The following is a 26,054-nucleotide window of genomic DNA, read 5'->3' as shown; positions in this document are numbered from 1 at the left end:
AAATAGGAAAGAGAGAGAGAGACAGAGACAGAGAGAGAGAACATAAAAGAGGGAGCCAATATTGGTTTGAAGATAAAGTTGAACACAAAGAAAGGTCGAGGGGAACTACAAGACTGCTCCCAACTAACAATCTCAGCTTCCGTGGAAAGGCTATCATAAATGCCCTTCCCGGAGAGTGAGATCAACAACTAACTTCTCCATGGAGTCCTCAACTAATGCCTGTTGAAAACAGGAGCAAACACCCATACATAAACACTGAGTCAAACTAGAACCCAGAAGCAGATGGAGAGGACAAGACCATGCGGTAGAAGTACATAGAGACAGCTTACCTGAACAAGGAGGAGCTAAGGGCCACTAGACTGATAGCTGGGAAGCCAACAGGGGTCTGACTCGGACCCCCCTGAATATGGGTCTCAGCCAGAAGGTCTGAGCAGTCTAAGAGACCTCAGACAGTGGAGCCAGGATGTATCCCTGGTGCACAAAAGGACTTTGCAAACATATCCCCCATGGAGGGATAACTGCCTTATTCTAGAGATAGGAGAGAAGCCCTAGTCCCTACTTCACAGGACCTGTCAGATCTACATGACCCCAACTGGATGGTATTCCCCTACATATTGTATTGTGGTGGGGGGTTGGGAGGGGAGGGTGTTTAGAGTGCATGGGAGAGGGTAGAGAGGGCAAAAGGGAGGGAGGGAGGGAGGGAGGGAGAGGGAACTGGGATCGACATGTAAAATAATAAAAAAAAAAATTAAAAAAAAAAAAAAAAACCGCTTTGACTCCAAAATTTAAGTTGAAGAACAAGTTACTGGGGAAAATTATTTCTATTTTTGTTTCCACAGAAAATGAAAAGATGTGGATTCCTTCCAGACTAATGTGGTTTGATCACACCAGACCGCCTGAAACAGAGTACAAGCTGATCCTACATTCCAAACAGCTGGACAAAACAGCCCTACAGACTACAGCTAGGATATCTGAATCTTCTTTGAATCCCCCAAGACAGCGCCCCTTACCAGCAGGAAGTAGTTTGGAAAGAACGACGCCCAAATTCCCAAATATTGTGTATAAATGTTTGTTTTCATTTAATTGGACTTTGTTATATAAAATTAAATAAAAAATACTCTATATGCATTAAAAAAAAAGAGAGAGAACAGAAATCTATGCAGGTGTTCCGGGGCCATCAGAGAAGAACAGAATTCACATACTTCTGTGTTGTACATGAAGGGTGGAGAGAAGTTCTATTTGATCCCACGTTTCTGATTTGAACATCTAAAAGCATGTGCTACTTATCACCTGGATAAGATCTTCTGTGGGACCAAGGGAAGTGGCCCTGGGGTAATCCCTTAGCACTGTTCCTAGCATCAATCATTTTTAAGGAGTCTAAATGAGCCTGCAGTTAGATTGTTTGGACTAGGTGACATGGTATGCGATTTCTCTCCAGTCAAACTATGCTGTCTTCCTCAGGGATTCCTGTTGGGGAGTTCTCGCTTCCTAAAGACAATATATAAATTACCCTTTGCTACTAAATACATTGACATAAATTAAGGAGCCATCTTAGCCACTCAGAAAAAAAATATTTTTAATTTCACCAATTAGCTTCTCATCCACAGATGCTTTTATTGAATAAAAGCTTACTATGCTCACTGATGTGCAAACAGAGTCTGCCAAGTCACACACTGTAACAGCCAGTGAAAGCACTCTATGATAGCTTCTGGTATTAAAAAAAAAAGGGCTGTTTCTAATTTCATGAAGCACAACTTTCCTGTACACATAATCAATCACAGTTTTAGCTGGTGCCTTGACAGAAGGACCTAGAGTGAAAAATAAAATCCCCTACAGTGGAAATAACTAACATCAACAGTAAATCTTAGCATTAATAAGCTTCCTCAAAGGTGCAGGGTAATGTGGGCTACTGTGAAAAGAGCTCTGAGTCAGCTGGAGAACAGAGGGCAGAAACAGGCATCCCCCGCTCAGGTGAAGTGACCTTGGGGACTTCAACAGAAGCATTCATAGTCTTCTTCCACAAGGTCAAGAATATGGAGTAAAGAGACAGTTTTCAAATATATGAGTCGATGTACCCTGAGAAGAGGATTCTGTGCACTGAGGATTTATCAAATTCAGCATGCTCTCCTGATCTCCATACCCAGCAGCAGGAATTTACATGGAGGAAATCCTGCAGCTAATGGGAGCACTACACGAGCATCACTGAGTCCTTTTTTCTGTCTCTTTGTCTACATATACACGCATGCATGCATGCACACACCACACCACACACACACACACACACACACACACACACACACACACACCACGCTAGAGAAACAGTTCAGTGGTTCAGAGCATGTATTGCTCTTAGAGAGAACTGGGATTCAGTTCCCAGAGCCCCCATTGGGTGGTTATAATTCTATAACCACCTATAACTCTAGCTCAAGGTAATCTAAAATCTGATGTCCTCAGTAGGCTGGGCATAGTGGCACCCACTTTTAATCACAGCAGCACTTGAAAGGCAGAGGAGGGCAGATCTCTGTGAGATTCAGACTAGCCTGGTATACATAAAAAATGCCAGACCAGTCAGGATGACATAGTAAGACCTTGTCTCAAAAATTTTATCTTGATACAAAAGTAATATACGATCAGATTTATAATGTGTAAAATAGAATGTATGATAACAAACATACAGAGGGCAGGAAGAAAGAAATGGAAAGTATTACAATATAGTTCTCATTGTGGAGAGATAATATTATTTGAAGAAGACTTAAATGTATTTATTTTTATTTATGTGCATCCATGTTTTGCCTGCATTTATATCTGTGTGAGGGTGTCAGGTCTTGTAGTTATGGACAGTTGTTCACTGCCAAGTGGGTTCTGGGGATTGAACCTGGGTCCTCCTGAACAATCAATCAGTTCTCTTAACCACTGAGCTACTTCTCCAGCCCCTGACTGATAAATTCTTAATGCTTATTATTAATCTTTGAGTAAACACTAGTTTTCTATCTGCAAAAAAAAAGAGACATAAGAAGTCAAAAGTGGAGGTAAAAATGAAATACCAAAAAATTCAGTGCATCAAAAATAAACAGTAAAAGTGGAGACAGCTAACAAATATAACAAAATATGAAAATATAACAAAAATGTCAAGTTAGTAGGCTTAAGCAGAGATAGCCAAACTGTACACGCAAACAGAACACAACTATATCTCTTAAGTTGTTTGGTGGATTTGGGACATTATCATTCATTTGGTAGCTGCCAACTGGAGTCTCCTGGATCTCCAGAAAGCTACCTATTACCATATACTAAGTTTGTTTTCCTGCTAAACTGTAAAAATGGAGCTGAGTCCCAGGAGGAATCTTCAGTCTACAAATGAAACAGGAAATGCAGACATATTGAGCAGATCTTAGGAGAGCTCAGTAAATCTGTTTACGCCCCATCCCAAATAAGCACTGTGCAAATGTTAATTAGAAGACATGCACTAAGTTCCATCTGCCAAGATGGCGTGATGATGTCCTCTAGTCCTGTGGCCGGGAGAGATATGCAGTCTTCCAGGCCAACCCAGCCCACATCCTTCCCACACTAAAGGCTTAAAGAAATAAAGTAATTCTAATGCTACAGGGACAACTTGTGCCTATTTTTAGCTCATAAAACCTTGGATCAGAGGCCTCTTCAAGGCTTTGTCTTTCCCTAATACATTTTGCCTTGTTTATAGCACTTACATTTCCAGATTTAAATATGGGAAGTAATGGCAAGCACTAAACACAGCTTATTTCTGGGTGATTTACTTCCCAAATGGACTTGTAAGCCTGATCAAGACTGAAGTAAGATATGTACACTGTGAGTCAGATTTGCCCATCAGGTTACCGGGGCAACCTGCAAGCTGTCCCTCCTGCTAATAGGGACCTAGGATGAGTGTTAGTCTGTTGTCTGAAGACTGGACATGTACAGCTCATAGAGCTCATAGAAGCAAAATGCTTTCAAAATGACTTTCTTCTCCATGTGACAGTGGGAAGCCACAGGCTTTGGTGACAGGCTGTTGGGTTTGAAGCTCTTAAAAAGAAAAAGACTTATTTGTTTGTTTATTATGTATACAGTGTTCTGCCAGCATGTATGCGAACACACCAGAAGAGGGCATCAGATCTCATTATAGATGGTTGTCAGCCACCATGTAATTACTGGAAATTGAACTCGACCTCTGGAAGGGCAGCCAGTGCTTTTAACCTCTGAGCCATCTCTGCAGCCTGAACTGAAACTGCTGTACCCACTATCCCTCTGATCTCTCTGGACTCAGTTTCTTACTCTCTAACACTGGAAAGATTCAAGGTGTTTGTGAACACTCAAAATAAATTATAAAGGTACTCAGTGGTACATGGTAATTAACAATAGTTGCTGTCTGTTGAACTGTTGCTGCACACTACACAGGTTCATAGGCAACACCGTATTTAAATGCGCCTAACAAACACTATCTCCAGAGAGGTTAAGGCCCACAGTCAGAGAGCTTGTGGAGACTGAAAGCCTAGACCCACGAATACAGTGGGTGTTTCATGTGCTCATATTTGTTTATTCAGTACATACCTATTGAATACTTACTGTTTTAACCACTGTATAACACTGTCCCACAGAGATATCTGATAATCTTTCAGTGAGCACTCAACACTGGTACTTCTCAAACCACAAAGACACCTATCTCAATCAAGTGAAGGCTTCACCAGCGTTAATAATAATATTGGTTCACATGTCACCCTTTTCTGAGGCAGGGTCTCCGTGTATAGGCCAGTTTGCCCTTGAACTTCATGACCCGCCTGCCTCAGTTTCCCTACAGTCCACATACACGTGACACCTTTTCCAGCAACAGGACAAAGGAGGGTCCCACATACTCTGTGTGGAAAGTGTCCCATTTGTGTGGGAGTGAAGATCAGCACAGGCACTGAAACAGGGCACTGGTAGATGCTTTGTTACCTCGTATGGATTCTCTCCTTCAGTCCTCACAGCACTCAGAGAGGTTCCCTTATGGCCTTTGCGAGGAACTTCCGCAATGCAGAATTTCTGAGAATAGGTGGATGGTGCAGCTAAATAACCGTGGGCAGCAGAGTTGGGATTCTTGTCTAGGAAACACTGGCGGCCTGATTCTCAGTGAGTGGAGTTTTTTCTGGTTTTATTGTGCAAGCAGAACTGAGTTTCCCCAAGTTAAATGTCACAGGACACAATCCTTCGCTGTGTCAGCGACCCCAGAAGCTAGAGCGCTCCATCAGGTGCTCCCCATTATCGCCCCCTAGTGGCCTTCTACCCTCTGTGGGCAGTCATCAGAGGAGCAGCCTAGATGCGCACCTGGTAGGGTAGGAGCGCACACAGTAGGAGCGTGCACAACAAAAGTTCAGGTAAGGAAAGAGGAAAGGGAAGTGGGAAGGAGGTAGGTGAAAGGGACAGGCCTGGATCAATCTGCAAACGCAGTTCACCTTCAGCTTCTTTCTCTCCACTTCCACAGTCGAGCGCAGCGACTTCATTTCCACCGTGTGTTTCTCCACCAGCTCTTCCAGGCGCTTCCCTAGCTGCTCTCGGAGCTCTTGCTTCTCCTCTTCGGTCTGATGTCTGACTTCACGAAGGCCTTCTTCGTATTTCTGCTTCACGCGTTCTAGTTCGCCACTTGCTTCTTTCTTGACCTACGAAGGGAAATGAGACCTTGTGAGATTGCTGGAGATGAGGTCCTCGACTCTTCCCTACATTTACATACGATTTCACAGCAAGTATTAGACGGTGTGGAACATTGTACAAGACCACGCATTTGATACTTGGAAGAGATTTCACTATGTATACCATTGGAAGACAGCTCTCTAGAATGTCATAGCTGTCACCGGATCAGATTGTTTCGAGTGGAAATAGTATCTAAGCAATGCCCATTTTCTCTTGTAGATACAAATTTGGAGAAATCCCACTATATTCTTGCTCTCCTAAGTTTGAATGGCTTGGAAATGGCAAGTAACTGGTCCCGGGCTGGAGCGGTGGCTCGGTGGTTAAGAGCATGAGCTGCTTTTCTAGAGGACCCAGGTTTGATCCCCACTATCTCAGGCGGGCCTTCTGTGACTTTTCCACCCCCCCCCCCAGTTTTGTGGGAAGCTACCTGTGTTTCTGAGCCTCTTCTACTGCAGTAGCACAACTTGGGAAAGCCTTGGTCCTGCTGAGGATGAGGATCGCAGGCTTCCAGGTAGTTTGTTTTCCTTGGGGCTTCGTTCTCAGTCTTCATGTTATCTGCAAGTATAAGTTTCCTCGTCAATAGGGATGCTCATGCCCAAGGCCTTCTGAAGTTAGGTCTGCTACTCAACCATCTTGCTGACCACTGCTTTTTGTAGTCCCTGCTAGAAGAAGTCCCTGCAGCCCTCAAGTGTGGTCAATGTAATGTGATTCTCATCTTCATTCAAAACAGTGTCCTGAGCTTAAATAATCGCCACAATCTGCCTTCCTGAATGAAAAAAAAATGTTATTTCATGATCTATGAGCTAAATGAGTTGATTCTGCTTTCTAATATATAATATATATATTATATGTATATATATATTCGTGAGAGTTTAAGAAGAAGCAATAAGTATAACTATAACTTCTTCCTTCTTTCCTTCCTTCCTTCCTTTTTCTTTGTTCCCTGTACCCTATTTCTAAACATTACGTTTTAAACCCCCGATATCCTTCTATTTTCAAAATAAACCTCTCCTCTTCACCCTTCCAGCCTAAGGATTTTTCTCCTTTTCCCAGATATCTTGGTCCTCTGCTCCCTGGGCCAAATCCCTATCCCAAAGCATGAATGGGCTGCAATGGAACCATGTCTCAAGCATCCCAAGGGCAGAGCCCATGTTTCCTGCCTTTGCCATCAATCCTGTCATAGTTCAAGCATTCAAGAACTTTTGCTTGTGGGATTCTAGTTAAAGACACTTAGATGCCCTTTGATCTAAACGCTAGCTTTTCTCACCAGACATTTAGCTAACCTTCAGTCCTTGCTTGCCCCCGTGTCATCATTTGTAACATGGGAGAATGACAACACCCATCTCACAAAATGATTGGGAAGACCCAGTAATGGAACTGTGCAAAATGCTGCTAAAAATAGCATAGCCCAGCTCAGTCACGGAGAAGAAAAAGTGAAAACAGGCATCCGGAGAGCACTGTGAGGGTAAGGCGTCCTTTGCATCGAATCTTTTAGCTGCCTGGCCTGTGCCCATCCGGATGTCGAGCTGATGAGGTAGACTCTTCTGTGTCCAGCACAGTTTGGAGTCATCCACTAAGCAGGTCAGATTTAATGGTCTTGTTCCTGCTCCCTCAGTCTTGAGACTGTCCCCCGGTGCCAGACTAACCCGGTGGCAAATCCTCCATTTTGAAGGCATCGACTTGGGGCATCTTGCCAGTTTTCCCTGTCGTATGACACTCCTGTAGCATCAATCTGTCTTTGGCAACAGCCAACTTCTCGCTGAGTTTTCTTGCGGTGCTCTTCAGCTCTGAATTCTCCCGCCGAGCCTCCCTCAGCTGGGCATCCAGGTCCTAAACAGAGGGAGGCTCTTAGTTTTCTGAATAAGACGCCAAGTGCACAGAACAAGCTGTTAGGTCTGAGAGGTTGGGGGTGCGGGTACAGCAGGGGTCATGAGGATACCTAGAAATGGCAGCTCAAGGGTCTGTGGCAAATCCTTACCCACTCTGCAATGGCAGTGTGGTAAGTTAAAAAATATGCAGAAAAAAAAATACTTGGGGAGTAATAGAAATGTTAGCAGTAGCTTTGAGAGATGGGTTTCTGTGCTTCTGTGGGGCTTATAATACTGACTTGTCAATGGGGTTTCTCTCTTTGAACAAAAAACGTCCTAAGGGATTTTAAGAGCATCATGTTTTTATAGGACAAACACACAAAACTAAAATAATTTTGGAAATATAATCTAGAATTAGACTAGCCAGAGTTGAAAATTTTACAGTGTGGCCACCTGGGCCAGGAATTAACACCATCCCCTTCCCTCCCCCCTCTTCTGCCCCCTCCCCTCTCTTCTGCCCGGTCCCCCCTTCCCCACCCCCACCCCCATTATCTTTTCATCTGTAAACTGTGAGGCTTTGTGCTCTCTGAGGCTAGGGACATTCTAGCTCACCATGCATCCTTGTGCAAATTCAGTACGTAATAAATACTTGCTGACTGAATGTGGGAGAACTGGTAACTAGCAATAGTACCGGCGGCGGGAGCAGAGCGCTTGGCGCAGTGCCTGGCTAGGGGTGGGTGTCCTGCTTTGCCTGTTACCGCCTGCCCTGGAAGAATAGACTTTACCTGAATCCTTTCTTTCAGCTTCTGGGCATACTTCTTCAGGTCACTTATCTTGCGCCCTCTGTGCTCCACGTCCCCTTCCAGCTTCCTGACGCGAGCCTGCAGGGCCGACTCCTGGACCTGGAAGTTCTTTCGAAGGCCTGATTCTTTCTCCTGCCACTGCCACAGGGCCTCGCTGACCGACTGCTGCATGGCCTGCCGGATGGCCTCGTTTTCCCGCTCATAGGTGGCCTGAAGCTCCTCTGCTTTGCGGGCATAATCCTGGCTCAGCTGCTGGTTTTCAGCTCGCAAGCGCTCCACTTCCAACAGGACTTGGTGCATCTCCGGTCGCTGGCCAGACTCTGCTGTGGTGGCATCAGGGCTCTCTTGGGATAGCTGGCCCCACTGTGGTCCCTCATGGCTAGTCAGCAGCTGGAACCTCTTCTCATAATCAGCCTTGAGCTCCAGCATCTCCTTGGAAAGTATCAGGACCCGTTCAGCATGCTCAGCCTCCACCCGCAGCTCCCTTTCTTTGGTTTCTAACTTACAGGAGGCTGACTCAGCCAGGGCCTCCTGCGTCAGCCTCTTCTGCAGCTCCAAGGCGCTCTCCAGGGTGTGGATGCGCTCCAGAAGGGTCTCTGCATCTTCACTGGTGTAGCCCTGCTCCTGCAGGAGTCTGGCCCTGGTTTCAGCCACTGCGTCCTGGAGCTCTTCCTGGTAGGCTTCCCGTAGTGACTCAGCACTGGCCTCTGCCTCATCCTGGCGGGTATTCAGGGCATAAATCACCTGCAGGACAGTGGACAGAGCACAGTCAGCGTCAGTCAGCGTAAGCAGGTGGTACATGGGAGGGTGAGGTGACCAGGGATGCTTCACCAGGATACTGGATCCATTCACACATGCTCTACACGAGAGCAGGATTTCCAGGGTGGCAACGCCTTATCATTTTGGAATTGGTTCCCAGGAGAAGCCAGTAGAGAGTGGCGAAGTAAGACAGATGGGCAGGTAGTGGGACCAAGATCAAGGAGTGACAAGCACAAATATTTGGGAGGGAATTTTTGGTGGAACTGTATAAAGAATCCCCTGAGTACAGTGGGAACCCAGAGAAGAGTTTTAAAGGGGAGCTATTGCATAATTTCATTTGTTGAAAAAAAAAAAAAGACATTTTGGGATACAAAAATCCAGTACAATCTTAGAGAAGTGAACTCAGCAATATACTTAATAGACACAAGAGAAGCATTTGAGAAAACCCAATATCTTTGTTTTTTTGAGACAAGGTTTCTCTGTGTAGTTCTGGCTGTCCTGGAACTACAGACCACAGCAGCCTCGAACTCAGAGATCAGTCTGCCTCTGCCTCCTGAGTGCTGGGATCAAAGGTGTGCATCGCCACGACTGGAAAACCCAGTGTCCTTCTTTCTATGATTAAAAAAGACAATTTTTTTTTTAAAAAATGAAATAAATCACAAGATCTTATTGTACGATTTGTAACAGCTACTCAAGTCTGTAAAAAGTTATAAACATCATCTTAATATTTACGTATGATTCCATCAACCAAGCAGGCAAGGAAAACAAAACCAAAACCAAATAAAAACCCAGAGCTCCTAAGAATTACATATGCGTTCATAAAAGTCTCAAGAATAAAACTGTCACTTCTGAAAAAACACAGCACACACTAAAATCCAATGAATGTAGGCACTGGAGGGGAAGAGAAAAATGTTGACAGCAGACTACTTGAATTTTCTTCCTCCCAAACATCTAAACGATCACATTTTACACTGTTTTCAGTGTAGCTCGTGAACCCCAGCATTCTGACCCCCCCTCCCCGTTTGGAAAAGGTCAGGCAGAGGCTACTGGCGACCCACAAGTTCTGTCTTCTACACACACAGGAAGAAACTCAGTTCTCTTTTTATCCAATTCAGCACTTGGGTCCACAGTTTTGTTTTTTTTCTTCTGCCCTAATAATAGTCTCACTTTCCGCAGGATCTTCCCGCAAGGCAAGTTATCCATATTATCTGTGTCACATTCGTCAGGTTCCTGAGGAGCACAAGACGGAGTTCTTTTGATGTATTTTATGTCAGCAGGTCAGAATCATGGCCAAACACAAGATGAAGGGCCTTCTCCTGTAAATCTTTTGCTGTTTTCTGTGCTAAGAAACTTGTACACATGACTGAGGCACCCACCCTCTGTTTTCAATATTTTCTATTAATAATTTACACTCCGAAACATCAAGAATTCCTTCCTGTTCATTGTTACATGGTGGTAGCTGTGTAAAATTCTGTTTTATGTCAGGTTCGCTGGCATTTAGCATGTCCACTGTTTTCTCATCACATCCTTTCAATGCAGTTGACAAGTAGCACATGCCATGGGTTCCTAAGCAAACGCAAGCCTTTGTTCAGGTTTCTGGGTTTCTTCACACTGAAAATTCTGCTCAAGCAGGTGACCATCACTTTCTCCCGTGTCCTTCCGGGAAATGGGCTCCAACTGTAGCTTCTCCTCTGGTTCAATGTTTTTCAGGACATTTGCAGAAAAAAAAAAAAATTGTGAACTCCCTTTCAAAACCATGTCAGAGGGAGGCTAAGTACCTTTCCCTTTTTAGGTGTGTCTCTTTCATATTCCACGAAATCAAAGACTAACTACAATATCATCAACATACATCAAGATACAACGTCATCAACAACTTGGTACTGATTACTCTGTGCAAAGTTTTCGTGTTTCTCACTGAGAAGGTGAGTTTTGAGATCTTCGTATTTCTGTAAACAATATTCACAATACCCCCCCCCTTCCTTCATCTAGAATTGAACTGGGGCCCCACCACGTTTATCACCCGCCATCTGTATTAATTCTGGGTTTAGGCTGAGTTCGCTCTTGGACGCTGGATGGCTTCTCTGTGTCAAATGGACTGCAAGGCTTGTGGGCAGAGTGGTTTATAGAAATCATACTGGTCAGCTGAAGGCAGAATGGCCTATAAGACCGGTTCACATCTCCAACCTTTAAAAAAAGGCTTTTTGAGTCTCCCTTGTGTAGTTTTTCCCATGTGGTGATGGAAGTCCAGTCAAGGTAAAATATTTTTCCACAAAGAGGCTTTTTTCCAGCCTAGTATCAGTTTTCAGGGATTTCAAAGAGGAAGTGTTCTTTTCATTTTTGTCTTGGATGTCACCGGGGAGAGGTGCTTTGCTGTGGATCCTCATGGTCTCGAGGCTCATGGCAGCCACCAGGCACCTTAATGCTGGGTCCACACCTGGTGCCACATGTGACAGCTCCAAGCCTCCCTCCCTACCACCACCACCAGCACCACCACCACCACCACCCCACCCCAGCTGCCCCCATGCGGTGAGTTCTAAAAAAGACAGTTTTGTTTTATACAGTGAACCATAAACTTGAAGGGAAACTCCTCAACTTGACAGAGCAAATCTATAAAAACCCATGGTTAATAACCATATTCAGTCAGACAGTGCTGGCTCAAGCCTTTAATCCCAACACTCTGGAGGCAGAAGCAAGTGGATCTCTGTGAGTTCAAGGCCAGCCTGGTCTACAGAGCAAGTTCCAGGACAGCCAGGGCTACCTAAGAAACCCTATTTCAAAAAACTGAAAATAATCATGCTTAATAAGAAGGCCTGAATATTTTCTTCAGAAGATCAGAAACAAGGCAAGGATTACCTGTCCATTCTACTTCTAAAAGCAAGGCAAGGGATGCTTGACATGCTAAGTGGAGAATGGTATGGAAGGGGCTTAGAACCCAGTGTAAACCCAGGAATTGAGAATGACCTGGAAAACAGATAGATGTTTACCAAAATTTTAAAAATCTGTAGAAAGAAAGACCTCTGTGAGTTTGAGGCCAGCCTGGTAAATTCCAGGCTATCTAGGGCTACATAGTGACACTGCCTCAAAAAACAAAAGCAAAAAACAACAAACAAACCCAAAACAAACAACAACAGCGGGAAGTGTGTCTGGCAGTATTTAATACACCTCTAGATATAACTGGTGGAGAAGACACGGAGGCAAGATCTCAGAGTCGGAAGCTGAGCTAGAGGTGAGGGGCTACGGAATGAAGAAGCACAGTTGCTGCTGTTTGCTGTAAAGGAGTCCAGAACACATCTGTGTGTAAGACGAGGATGACTGACCGGGAACCCAAAAGTGAAGCTCCAGGAACAAAGGCAGCACAAGAGCGAATTCCCTGAAAAGGGTTTCTCACAGAGATGAGGTGCGTCTTCCACAAGAGAGGGAAGGGAGGGAGAGATGGGACAGGGTCACAGACCGTGCGAGAGGAGAATGAGGAAGCCGCCACAATGCAAAAGTGAGAAGGTGGCTTCTACATTCTCAGCCAGGAACAAATCAAGGTCGCCAGATAGTGGGATCCTACAGTGCTTCACCTCTGCCTTGTGAACCATGGCCTTGTTCTCCTGAATTCTTTTGAAGATAGAGTGTCATTTCAGCGTGCTTGGTAGAGGCTAAGCAGATGGGGACCCTTTCTTCAGGCAGAGAGTAGCATTTACACTAGAAGCTTAGGAAAAAAAAAAAAAAAAAAAAACCAAAAGGTTTCCATTGTTTTTTTTTTTTTTTCTTCTTCTTCTTCTTTTCTTTTTAAAATAGAAACATTTGTTAAATAGAGAAAAACCTGTCAGAAAGTCTGTGAGAGGAAGTTTGGCTACCCTCTTTCTCTCTGTGTGCACATATTCATAATTACAAGATAATTCATAAAGAAGGTAAAATGCTCCACCAGAGGTGGACAGCATAGCTTGCTTTAATAAGAGTTGACTAGCAACTACAGATCTTGAAGAAAAAGCAAGTACCCAGGACATAGCTCACATCTGATCACATCCATAAGACAGCGCTATTGACTTACTTTTTGCCTTTGCTAAACTAACAGAATGCAGGCAGGCCCCATGAGCGAGGAATTTGGTTTCTTTCTTTTCTTCTTTTGGAATTTGGTTTCTTGTTCATTGTTATCTATCTCCATGCCTGGCTCCAAGTAGATACTCTCAAGAGATTCTTAGATGACTAAGTGAGAGTAAAGTGGCCTGATTGGATCATGAAGTCTTAGAATCAGATCCACTTTACAAACCATGAAACCACCATCCTACGTGTTTGTTCTCGTCCTCGACCTCTCTCCCTCTTTCTGCCTCTCTTCCTCCCTTCCCCGCTGTACCTTCTTGGGAAGACTCCACGGTAAGTGAAGCTACTGTCTCTCTAATTCCTCTCTCATAGCACTGCGTACTATGCACAGTGTTTACCTACTTCTGGTGGTTTCTCTGGTTTCCTAGTGATTTTTGTTTAACAGTGTATCTTTAGTAAGTGCAGTTGAAATTGGTATCCCACCGGTTGTGATTTGTGTCAACAATAAGACCATTTTGTGCCTACTACATGAGTAGGTACTGGATAGACATTTTCATTTCAGGAAATCCCCACGATAACCATACAAAGATGGTACTTTTTCTTCTTATCCTACCACTGATAATTGAGTTGCAGAGAAGTTTCACAACTTTTAGAAAGCTTAAAAAGGTATAATCAGGAATATGTACACTCACTGCCCAGGAGTGCAATATCCTTCAATGATCCTTTTAGTCGTTTATTTATGGATTTTTCTGCACACCTGGGAAGGGTCCATACTGGGCACTGGAAATACACATAATTGAATTTGCAACCTTAAAAATAATAGTTACCAGACTGTGGAAATGACTCAGCTGGTAAAATGCTTGTCATGAGGACTTAAATTGGCTCCCCAGTGCCCACATAAAAGCTGGGTATGGTAGCATGCCTGTAATCCCAGCATAGAACAACAAAACAAAAACAAACAAACAAAAAACAAAACCAAAAACTGCAGGGTCCCTGGGTCTCATTGCATAGTGTAGCTTAATCAGTGAGATTCAGGTTCAAGGACAGATCCTATCCCAAAGAACAAGGAATAAATAAATGGTTAAGTCAGGCCTGGTAGCATACAGCGTTCAGAAGTCAGTGGCAGGCAGATCTCTTTGAGTTCAGGCCAGACTGATCTCCAAAAGTTCCAGGACAGCCAGTTACATGATGAGACAGGTCACCTGATATTGACCTCTAATCTCCGAATATACTGATGCACACAGTGCAATACATAGAATACACAGACACACAAAAGATATATAAATTCAAGTATAAATATGTGGTGTGTGTGTGTGTGTGTGTGTGAAAACATGCTGACAAATCCCATGAGAGGACTACAAGTTACTATAGAAACAGAGACGGGAATCTGATAGGAAACACCTTCCAGAAAAAAGTGAGCCTTCCTGTCTCTTCAGTCTTGAGGTGATCAAGTCCCCTTTTGCTGTCAATTTCTGAATGCACAGAAACAAACCCATTTCTCTGTGTTGATCCGCAGCACTTTACATGAGGAGGAGGGCAGGATAGGCTCACAACAAGTGTCTGTAATGGAATTGTTAACAGATCATCAATAATGAATACTCTCCTCTCACAGAGAATGATTGCTGCTGGGAACAGATGTCACGAGAGACAGTATTTCCTAGTCACAAGCACTAAAGTGGGACCATCTGAGTAGAATCTGAGTGGATGGGATGATGAGTTTCATCTTAGGGACAAATGGTGTTAAGTTTACCAAAAGTGCCTGTCCTTCCTAGCCTTCCTGTTGGCATTCACAAACATAAAACTCAGAATTACAGGTCCAGTTTAAGATGAAAAGCATCTGAGACCAGAATGACCAAAAAGGGCTGCCTATCCACTGGCAGCCTGGTCTTGTCTGGTATGACATTTGTTAGTTCCCCTGGTATGGCAGAGGTTGTAGAGACTAGCCGAGGTTTGGTGACTCACTGAAGGGTCATGAGCTCAGCACACATTCACACTAATGGCTGTGATTTATTGCAGTAAAGTCAGCTAAGGAACAGGTGCCTGGGGGTAAAGCTGAGGGCAAGTTTCCAAGTGTCCCCTCTGACAGGGGCTAAGTCACTCAGTGAGAAGCTGTGGTGATATATGTAAAATAAGCTGCCAAGGAAGCTCTGATGAAGGGCAATAATAGATGTGCCAGGGTGGGTGGAGAAAGAACAACAGGCAATTAAGGAATGTGGAGAGGGGGAAATATTCTTCCCCAGGGGAGGGCACACCAATTGAGAGGCTTGTACTTAGGAATACATATATGCATATATACATGTACCAGCAATTAATGAAAGAAGAGGGCATGAATTTGAAAGAGGCCAAGGATGGATATGTGGGAAGCTTTAGACTCTAATAGAGGAAGAAAGGGAAGGTAGAATCTGTAATTATAATCTCAAAAGTAAAAGAAAAAAAATATGTAGCAGCCAAGCTTTTTACTGCTCAGGAAAACGACTTCTACTTGACATGCACCAGAGTTCTAAGCCCAAAGAAGGAAAGCAGATATCAATGAAAATGACATTTTGGGAATAGTGAGAGCAGCTCAAAATAGTTCTGTGATGGAAAATGACCCATCACCCCCTGTCCACAAGAGAAGATACCTTTTTCATTTCTTCCTAAGGATCTTCTATTAGTTATGAAGATTTAATTTGTCTGAGGTCATTTCTGATACTTTACTAGCATTTATAAGCTGCAAAGCAATTCTATTTACTAATAGAAACACAAAAAATAAAATAAAATTTCTGTAATGACGATTTTCAGATAAATGTGAATAATTTTCATAGAAACAACTCATCCTTAGAGACAGAAATGAATTATAGCATAGTCAATACAAAACATCCAAACAAAAATGATAAATCTCTTTATGTACAGAAGTGACATGACTTTCAAAATAAGTAAACCAAAAAACCAAGATGCAAATATGAGGTGAAACATAACATGCAATATAAAATACAGCATGCATAAATACCATTCTTGGTTATGAGTCCTATCTATGGGTAGGTAGATGAGTAACATTATAGGTGGGACAAAGAGAGGGTAGGAAAGATTGAGTATGAGCATCCTTGGAAAGCCAGGAGCTATCTAGGCAGCTCTCAACACAATACAGTAGTTTAGAGAAACCCTTATGGGGCTAGTCAATTCCTCCCCATTTCCCATCTTTCAAATGTGACACCCCCCAGAACTCAGGCCATATTTAAATGTTTCCTTTTTCTAGAAAACTTCTTCGGGATTCCAAACAATCTCATGAGATGTGCATATTTTATTTGCTAGCGATTCTCCAGTTTGTTTGGCCATGCTGTTGGATTTGCTTCCTAACTGCTACTCATGAATCCTGTTGCTTGCCATATCTCAATTTAGAGATCCAACGTGCGTCTGAATCTAATTGCGCACTTGGCTTTCACAGATGGCTCTTTCAGCAACATCTCCCATCTCGTTTCAGGGCAACTCCTTTCCTTCATCTTTTCATGTTACAAAAATGGAGATGACCAATAAGCGCATGAAAATACATTTAATGTCTGTAACAATTAGGGAATTGTAACACAAAATACAAGGTCATGGTATTGCACATCCAATAGTATGGATATCATCAAAAGAGAAAAAATGATGGTGAGGAAATGAAGAAATGAAGCCTACATACATTGTTGGAAGGAGTGTGAAATGGTAAGGCCCAGAGTTATTGGGGACACTAGAACACGGACAGGTAGGCAGGGGTCAGTGGTGGTTTGAATGAGAATGGCCCCCGTAGGCCATATGTTGGGATGCTAGGTCCCCAGTCAGTGGAACTGTCTGAGAAGGACTAGGAGGTGTGATGTTGTTGAAGGAGGAGTGACCTTGTTGGAGGAGATGTATCTTTGCAGGGTGAGCATTGAGGTTTCAAAACCCCAGGCCAGGCCCAGTCTCCCTCTCTCTGCCTGCAACTTGTGGCTCAAATGTGAGAGCTCAGCAGTGACTGTTCCAGTGTCATGGCTGCCTACCTGCCATGATACTTCCTGCCTTAATGTTCATGAGCTAACCCTTGGAAACTGTAAGCAAGTCCCAAATTAAATGTTTCCTTTATAAGTAGACTTGGTCATGGCGACAGAGCAAAAGCTATGATAGGGTCCAACATCCACCTAAAGGAGCTTAGGTTTTATTCTGTTATTATTATTATTTTTTTGTAGCAAATAGTGAACATAGAGACTCCCAGGCCAGAGATCTCTGAAAGACACATGAGGGCATACTTTGATGATCTGTACTATATTTTTCATGTAGAAAGATTTTCTAACAAGACTCAGCCTCATGGGAACAGGAAAAACAAAAATGGTCTCTTTCATAGGTTTTTAGAACTAGTGATCCAGCTGTGTGCAGTCTAGAATCTGTGGTGGCAGGAAAGGAGAGTTAGATTAGTAGGGTTAAAGAATGAAGTATGGGTTCAAAAGTTCCCAGCATGGAAAAGTGACAGTGCTGTGACCCTCAGACATGATGTGGAGGAGAGGGGAGTGTCCCGAGCATTCGCTGTCCTGATAATTGAAGAGATGACTATGTGACCTCGGCTTGGAAGGGCAGTACTATAGGACAAAGGATCACAGAAAAGGCTATTCTATCTCTTGTCACTAAACCCTTGACTCATAACACCATACAAAGACAGAAGCCTGAATTTTCTGGGCACCAACTGAGGGACAAGAACTAGCCGATCCTCCAGAAGGAACCCTGAATTTAGGTGATGATCTGCTCAGAAAAGCAAAGATCATAAATTTGCTGTCCCTTCCTTTGAGAAAACAGGTTGGAACAGGTCCTAGGCAAGGCTGGGCTCCTTCAAGCAAATGAGTTTGGAATAAATTTCTAGATGGATCCAAGATGCTAATTAAAGTCTCACTGTTATCCACCAGAGAGCTGTTGCTAGGTGCCTGATACATGTCATTGGACTGTGAGGTATAAGCTTCTCAGTAATTGAAACTCAACTGCTTCCCAAACCAATTTAGAATGAGACTCAGTTGCAAGTTGTGAACAGTCTCTCAGCAAGACTCTTAATTAGCACCATTGAGATACCCATACCCGGAAACAGCCTTCCTTCCTTTCATGGGATTTCATAAGCTGAAAAGATGTAAGACCTGGAAAGGGACCACCTTGTGCATCTCAAATCTCAAATGACTTGTTTATAGCTTGCCCTTGGCTGTACAACCTGATCAACCAATATGCACATGTGTGAATGATAATTGTATTGTGAATAAACAGAAAGGTTAACACCTTTACCATAAATCCAAGCAGTGTCATAAGAACCTATAACTACAAGCACAGAAACAGAATTGTGTGGACCAAGAATATGGTTCGGCAATTGAAAGCGCTAGTTGGGCAAGCTTGGTTATCCAAGCTTGATCTCTAAAACCCGTGTAATAAGCCTGAGATGGTGGCATACATCTGTGATCCCAGCACTCCTTTAAAAAGTGAGGCAAAAAGACAGCAGAACTGGTTGAAAGCTCCAGGGCCAGCCTGCCTAGAATAAATAGCACAGCAGTAGCAATGGGACACCTTACTCAACAAGTTGGAAGGTGAGAACTGACTCCTGAAAGTTGTCCTCTAAGCCTCCATGTGCAATGTGGCACGTATGTACGCGCATGCATGAACACACATGCAAATAGATGAATAAATTTATAAAAATAATAATGTAAACACAAAAGTATACATAACAGCTCTTCACGTTCAGTTAGCTACATTACTTTGTAGATTTAAAATTTTAAAAGCATGTCTCAATACTTGGTCCCCAGTTGGTGGAACTGTTTGGAAAGGATTAGGAGGTGTGGCCTTGTTGGAGGAGGTGCGCCATTAGTGGGTGGGCTTTGAGGTTTCAAATGACTCATGCCATTCCCACTGTGCTCTCTGGTTGGCAGAAATTTCTGTCCTGTCCAACCCACAGCCATTTAGTCCCAAATAAACACACAGAGGCTTATATTAATTAAAAACTGTTTGACTGATGGCTGGGGCTTCTTATTTGATAGCTCTCTCTTAATTATTAACCCGTTTCTATAAACCTGTGTATGTCCACACGGTCTTGGCTTACCAGTGATGCCCACTCTCTGAGTTCCACCTCCCAACTTTTTTCTAGTCTGGTAGCCCCATCTATACTTCCTGCCTAGCTATATCCTGCCTGTCCATTGGCCGAAACAGCTTTACTCATCAACCAATAGGAGAAATGTATATTTGCAGCATACAGAAGAACATATCCCCATCACTCTCTGCTTCCTGTTGTAGATTGAGATATGTGCTCTCAGCTTCTGAAGTTGATCCCCACCATGATGGTGATGGACTCCATCCCTCTTGAATCATAAGCCTCAAACAACCACTTCCTTCTATAAGATGCCTTGGTCATAGTGTTTTATTACAATAGAAAATAACTGATACACAGACTTTGCTTATATACTTAAACAGGTATGCATAGCTAATTTTCCAGTTATATAACTGGTACAATGAAGAGTGCAAACATTGCCTTTCACAGCATTTTTTTTTCAGTAGCTTAAAGGCAAATTTCAGAGTCTGTTAAATATAAATATTGTTAATGCTCATCCTAAATTATTTTCTCTACCATTCCATGGAGCAATTTCTCTAAAATTTGTCTAATCTGTTTACTGTATCTTTTGCAAAACCATCAGATAGGCAGTATGTTTCAAGCTACATACCTTTGTTCAAACATCACTTAACAAAGCTCAAAAATGCACTTATGACCTGCAGGTCACATTCGCAAATTGTTTTCCCAGTCAATGCTGGATTCATATGCTCTGGCCACATGAGGCCAAGAGCAACAGCAGAGAATTCTGCTAAATGCTCATTCAGAACTTCAATGTGTGGATAACAGCAGATGCTGCACAGCTCATTTAACCTGTATCCCAGAAACTGAGGGGCCTCTGGGTTAAGTTCATTGGCCAGGCCATCTTTTGGCTGCCAGGAACATCTGTAGGAATATAGTCCTTGCCAGCCCACTATGATGAGGACTTAAAAAGCTAACAAAAAAACTACTACAAGAATAGGTTGAGTTAAAAAGTTTAAACGTATATGAAGCTAATGCTAACAATGGCATACAGTTTACAGTTCTAAATACATGCTTTCATCCTTGCGAATGCATGTCAACTATAACAGAAGGGTCAAGTAGACAACAAAACTTGACTAGATATCTTTGGATGTTATCGCCTAATCTGTCTTCTCTTGTTCCTGTGCACTCCTCAGTTTCACTATGATAGATGGACTTCAAATACAATCAGGAAGAAAATGTCCCTTTTTTTAAAGCTGAGGCCATACATTTTGTGTCACTTAATCTTCGAGTATTATATGCCTGAGAAAAAAAGTCCAGGAGGGAGAAATGAATCCGACAAGGAAGGGCCAAGTTTTGAGGCCTGACCTGCAGGATTTGGCTCCAGTGTGCCTTCCGCCTGGCTGCTGAGAAACAAAAATGGCCTGTTTGGATCTGAGCAGTCTAATTACTGTAAATGTGTTTTCTTTTGCATTAAGTCACTTGGTTCCACAAAGAAGGGATTAAGAGAGTCTTGCTGAGACATAATGAGGCATGAAAATGCTCCTTAACCACAGGCCACAGACAAATAATGGAGCTCATGTTGACTACAGCTACCTTGTGCTTCCAGGAATGAGCTCCTGAACTCGACCTCACATAGACCTCTCCAGGGAAGGAGCTAGGCTGCCTTAGTAAGGACATTTGGCTTTCATAAAGTGAAGGGCAACCCTGCTCTTGACACTGCCCCGAAATTTCTGCAATTATTCCTCCAAAAAGCCCTACGTGTAACTACTTCACTTTTCCTTCCTTTTATTCCTTGCCTATCTATAGTGTTCTTCCTAAGGCAAAGGGCTGACTACACTCTCATTTAGCACTCCCTGAAGACCTTGCATCAGCCACACTTGAACGCAGAACATTGCAGATGGGAGACCCATCAAATGCAGAACTTAATCTCCCTGTGTCCAAATGCCATACACTAGCAGGCTACGGCAGGTTCTGTAGTAGGCCCTCAGTGGGAGTGTAGCCTCTTCACCCAGCAGACCACAATTATTCAGGCATATTGTCCTGAATTCAACAGACGGTGGGTGAATCACTGAGTGAGGTGTGAAAATGAATTTTGAATGATATAGAGTTAAAACTATCAACCATGAAGAGCTTTTGTTTGCCTATATCTAATATATCTGATGAAAAGAGGGGCTTTAAATTTTTTTAAGGCTTCTTCATCACATTCTTCCCACTGGTATTCTTTTCATAATCCGGAAGCAAATATGCAAATGAGAATTGTGGACAGAAAGAATCCATTCTTATTTCAACAGTTTTGTTTCTGCCACTTGTTCCGACTTCTTTCAGGTGTGCTGGCTCCCCAGGGAATGCCAGACGTGCAATGTCACGGGCACATGGAGTGTTTAATCATTTTGATGATGACGTACCATGAGGATAAATGTAAGGGCAGTAGGTCTCCTTAGAACACAGACGGTGCCCGGCAGGAAGCTCCTCCTGGGCTCACAGATGCCCAGAGAATCCCAGAGTGGAAGGATGAGTGACTGCTCATGGTGAGCTTCCTAAGTCTGGGGTGTTCATCAACTCAGTTTTACAAGATTCGAAGAGATCATGGTGACGAGACAGTGATAATGATCCTGATAGCAGTGCTAATAACTATCCTATCAATTCACAGTCCTTTAGGGTTTCCAAGACATCGTGCTAACATATTCATCTATTCTCTTTGATCTGATCCTCATAAGAACCCCAGCAGGTAAGTCTCATCATTTTAGCAAGTTTACAGACAGGCAAATTGAGGATCAGAGAAACTGGTAATGTGCCTGAGGATGTAAGGCTGGAATGCAGCCAAACCAAGATTGCGTTCTGTCGTGATTCCAGTGCCTGGTTCCTAATCACTGCTAAAGAAAACAGGAGTACCGCTTAAGCATCAATGAATCGTCATTCTGTGGTCTGCGTAGTACTGAGTCAAAGCAGTTCCTAATTCTAAGACTGGCAGAGAAATGATTTTGCTAACTGTACTAGTTAAGCAAGGTGCAAATTTATTCTTCCCTTTCTCAGAACAGTCCCAAAGTTGTGGCCGTGGTCATAAACAGATATAAAGCTCTAGTGTGTGCCCACTCTGTTCTGCCCCATTTCACCAACCCTTAAGCTGAAGTTTCTGTTACTGAGACCAAGGTCACTGCTGTGGTTGTCATCATCTCAAGGGGAGGAAACTGAGGCAGTAAAGGTTACTTTGTGGAACCTCTCAGAGCTAAACTTAGAACGAGCCTCTTGCCAAGTCTCTGCTAGCTCTGTTGTGTACCAGTGAGGAAGCTGGGGCGGAGAGGCCAGGTAATTTTGCTAACATCCTTCCTTTTGTTAGGGAAGAATTTCAGCATAATGTTTCTTCTCTAAATTGAGTCTTCACATTAAGTTGAAAAGAAAACCATGAAACTTATCAATTGTGCCAGACAGACACAGTGGACCTTTAAAAATAAAAACGGTACATGAGTGAAATATTGCTCGGATTACAACAGAGGCTCAAAGGGAGCTGATAAATGCTCAAAAGTGCAAGAAATATGTTCCAGAAAGATACCCCCAATCATCGTTCTCATTGCATAGGTGAGGTGACTTTTGCCCACGAGTCACTGCTTTCCACATAGCCTACATGGAAGAGCCATATGTGGGCTGGGCCTTCATTTCTGGCCTCTTAATGCTCCTTCTATTGCCCTTCAATGTCCCTCACCATAAGGACAAGGATCTCAGTGTTAGTGTCTAAGAAACTTTAGGAAACCCCATGCCATCTCCTGGGGCATTATCTACTAAATTAGGATTCTGTAACCTAACTCATAGGCAGAAACCAGTTAGTTGCAGTTCAGCAACCACTTCTCAAGGTCCTTCCTGCCAAGATGCACCCCACCAGGCACCGGGGAATGCAAAGACAAAGAGTCCATGGCTTCTGTATCCAGAACCTCAAAGTTACACAAGTAGTCAACACAATTAACCGTGAAGCCATGCAAAATCCCGTAACAGGTGGAGCTGGAGTGGCTTCTATTTTATTTTCCCAGGAAACATTGCCATCCACATATAATCAGGACACAACAGACCACAAGCTCTGGCCATCAAGGTTAGCTGATTTTCCAAGCTGGGTCCATAGGAGAACCGCACCCCTTTAGCACAGAGACTACCTCTTTTCCTCTTGTTTTGTTTGGTCCTGTTCCTATATGTTAATTTCTACTTCATCATATTATATTTGATTACCCCTTCAAAGCCTGTTTGTTTCCTAATGAGAGACAGAAAGGGGGTGGGTCTGGAGGGGAGAGGGTGGGAGGAACTGGAAACAGTAGAGAGAGGGGAAATTATAATCGAAACATATTAAGTGAGAAAAAAATCTATTTTCAATAAAATGAAAAAGGTTTTTTTTTTATCCTGCTCATTTTCCCCATCTCCTGTACCTTGCATGATGACCAACGAAAGCAAATGCTTCAAAAAGCACATGTGCTGAACAACAAACAAATGGGTTTCGGTCAAGTGGTCCAGACAATAGAGAAATCAGAAAATGAACAGTAGGCATACATGTATAAAACATAAGTAGATGTTTCACTGTAGCTTTTAAAACCCGGTTGGGCTGTTGTTTACACTTCTTCCTTGAAATGAAATCTATCATCTCATGGTCTTATCATTTGGGTCGCAATAGACTGACAAGAAAGAGTGGCAGCTGCTCCACGGGAGGCAGGGCGAGTGAGTGGTTTTATGGTTATCCTTACTTAATATTTATAAAGGATAACTGTCATCGAGAGCCAACCTTCAGGCCCCCAGGTGCTCTGCAGCATTAAGCCTTACAGGGGATCTATGTTCTGTATCACCATTTCTCTTTCCAGCCCAGCAGTCTTTACTGTCAGCTCTGCGTAGAAAGCAAGCCTCTAAACCTCCCTGTCTCTTGCCCTGGATTCCTGGAGCTAGAGGAAATAAAGGCCTCACTATGTTTCTAAAATAGACCCACTGCAACGTCTTTGTAAGAAGAAAGATGGTAACACCATTAGGAAATCTATAGCTCTCTTTATGCACACGTCTTCCTTTTGATCAGTCCTTTAGTAAGCATTTGAGTGTCCACCATGTGGCAGGTGTCCTTCTTGGTGTTGAGGAGACAGCATGCTTAAAATTAATATGAGCCCTGATGTGGCTATGAAGCTGACAGTCTGCGAGGACATCAGAAAATAACTAAGTACAAGTTAAGGAAGTAAAACAAGCAATTTGCTAGGCAGCAATCATTGCCAACACAACAAACAGAGTCAGGAAAGGATAATTCAAGGAGAGAGTGATGTTTTTACACAGGGCAGTCAAGGAGGACTTTGCTGAGAAAGAAGTATTTCAGGGAAGTTCTGACAAAGGTGACAGAGTAAGAAATGAAGTATCTAAAATATTAGCCCTTAGAGTTCAAGAGCTAAGACCTAGGCAGCATGGACGGACCTGGTGGACATCATGCTGAGTGAAATGGACCAGTTACAGAAGGACAAAAGGAACATGGTTCCAGTCATGCAGAATCTAAAAGAGTCATATTTGCGGAAAGTAAGGGTGGGATGGTGGTTACCAGGGTTACCAGGTGGTTACTGGGGCAGGTGGAAATCCAGAGAAGTGAATATAAAATCTCAGCCAAGAGAGAAGAGTTAAGTTTCTAGAGATCTGTGGTAAACCTTGCACACAGAGCCAACAATGAACTATACACCTAAAATTTGCTAAGAGGTTAGATCCCATGCTAAGTGTTCTTACTGCAATATGATACCTTAAAATAAACAAGAGAGAAAGAAAGGGATGGGGGAGAGGGGAGGGTGCTGTCTTAAGGTATAAAGGAGCATTTAGGGCTCCATAGGGAGGACAGTGTGTCTGAGGCAGAACAGAATCTGATTGATGCTGATCACTTAATCAGCTGTTAAGAACAGAGGAGGTGGGAGATTAGCTACACTGTCTTTTGGATCTCCAGTCAGCTACTTTCTCCTCTCATTCCTCAGTGTCCCCAGACCACTTCAGAACCAACAGTCATTTTGTGCTCCCTCAGCCCCATTCCAAATATATTTTTGGATTTTTTAAAAAAAGATTTATTTATTTATGTATATAGCATTTTGCCTGCATGTATGCCTGCAGGCCAGAAAAGACACCACATCTCATTACAGATGGTTGTAAGCCATCATGTGGTTGCTGGGAATTGAACTCAGGACCTTTGGAAGAGCATGCACTGATCTTAACCATTGAGCCATCTCTCCTGACCCCATTTTTGGATTCTTAACTCAACTCTAGTCAACAGTAGATGTTCTAGAAGCAGATACATGGCCAAGGAAAGCAGTAAAGAACAATAGCTTCAAGAGTCTTCACACAGCAGTTAAAAGGAACTTAAGTTTCTGTCTGTCAGGACTTCTTCAGGTGTAAATAAGATAAATTCAAGTGTATTCTTTCCACTGTTGACAAATGGCCAGTGTAGCCACATAAAGTGAGACCTGCCCGCCATCTCCCTCTCTGAATTTTTCTTCATACTTTGATTCCTTTGTCTTTAATATCTAAGTTCAGCTTTAACAACTCATGTGATTAAGCTGGATGGCCTAGATAATCTGCTCCACTTCAAATCAGTTTATTTGGGACCTTAATTACAACTTCCCACGACAACTCTAGGTCAGCGTGACCGAGGAACTGGAAGAAAGTGGGTGTAAGACCGAGGGCTGGGAATTTGGGGCCATCTTAGAAATTGCCTTTCTATACCAAGTGAAAGTAATATACTGACCCAGTGTCAAAGGAAGCCCCTAGAGTAGGAGAAGGAGCTGTCAGTAGCCCATAGAGCTTCAGGGAGAGGCTAGTGTCTGCCTCTCCTTTTACTGTTCACGATTTACTTCTCTTCACATAACACAGACAACTGCTAATAGTTTCACTAGTCTAGTAGGAAGAAAATTCCTCTTTCCTAGAGAAAGAAAAGTCCTCTTTCCTAGTGTTTGAAGACTGATCCAAAGAAAG

The 26,054-nt window shown here is 43.1% G+C and overlaps 1 protein-coding gene across 1 annotated transcript in view; it reads right to left on the bottom strand.

Annotated features, from left to right (window-relative positions):
- Window positions 1–26,054, bottom strand: part of Fam184b (family with sequence similarity 184 member B) — an 82,282-nt gene that overhangs the window by 39,329 nt on the left and 16,899 nt on the right. The window contains exons 2-5 of the mRNA XM_051174076.1: window positions 8,270–9,031; window positions 7,371–7,506; window positions 6,101–6,231; window positions 5,442–5,645 (exon numbers count right to left, since the gene is read on the bottom strand). Coding sequence (XP_051030033.1) covers window positions 5,442–5,645; window positions 6,101–6,231; window positions 7,371–7,506; window positions 8,270–9,031 — 1,233 coding nt within the window. The remainder of the gene's footprint in view (window positions 1–5,441; window positions 5,646–6,100; window positions 6,232–7,370; window positions 7,507–8,269; window positions 9,032–26,054) is intronic.

The sequence above is a fragment of the Phodopus roborovskii genome, unplaced genomic scaffold (genome assembly GCF_943737965.1).
Source record: "Phodopus roborovskii unplaced genomic scaffold, PHOROB, whole genome shotgun sequence".
NCBI lineage: Eukaryota > Metazoa > Chordata > Mammalia > Rodentia > Cricetidae > Phodopus > Phodopus roborovskii.
This window is presented reverse-complemented; position numbering and strand designations above follow the sequence as displayed.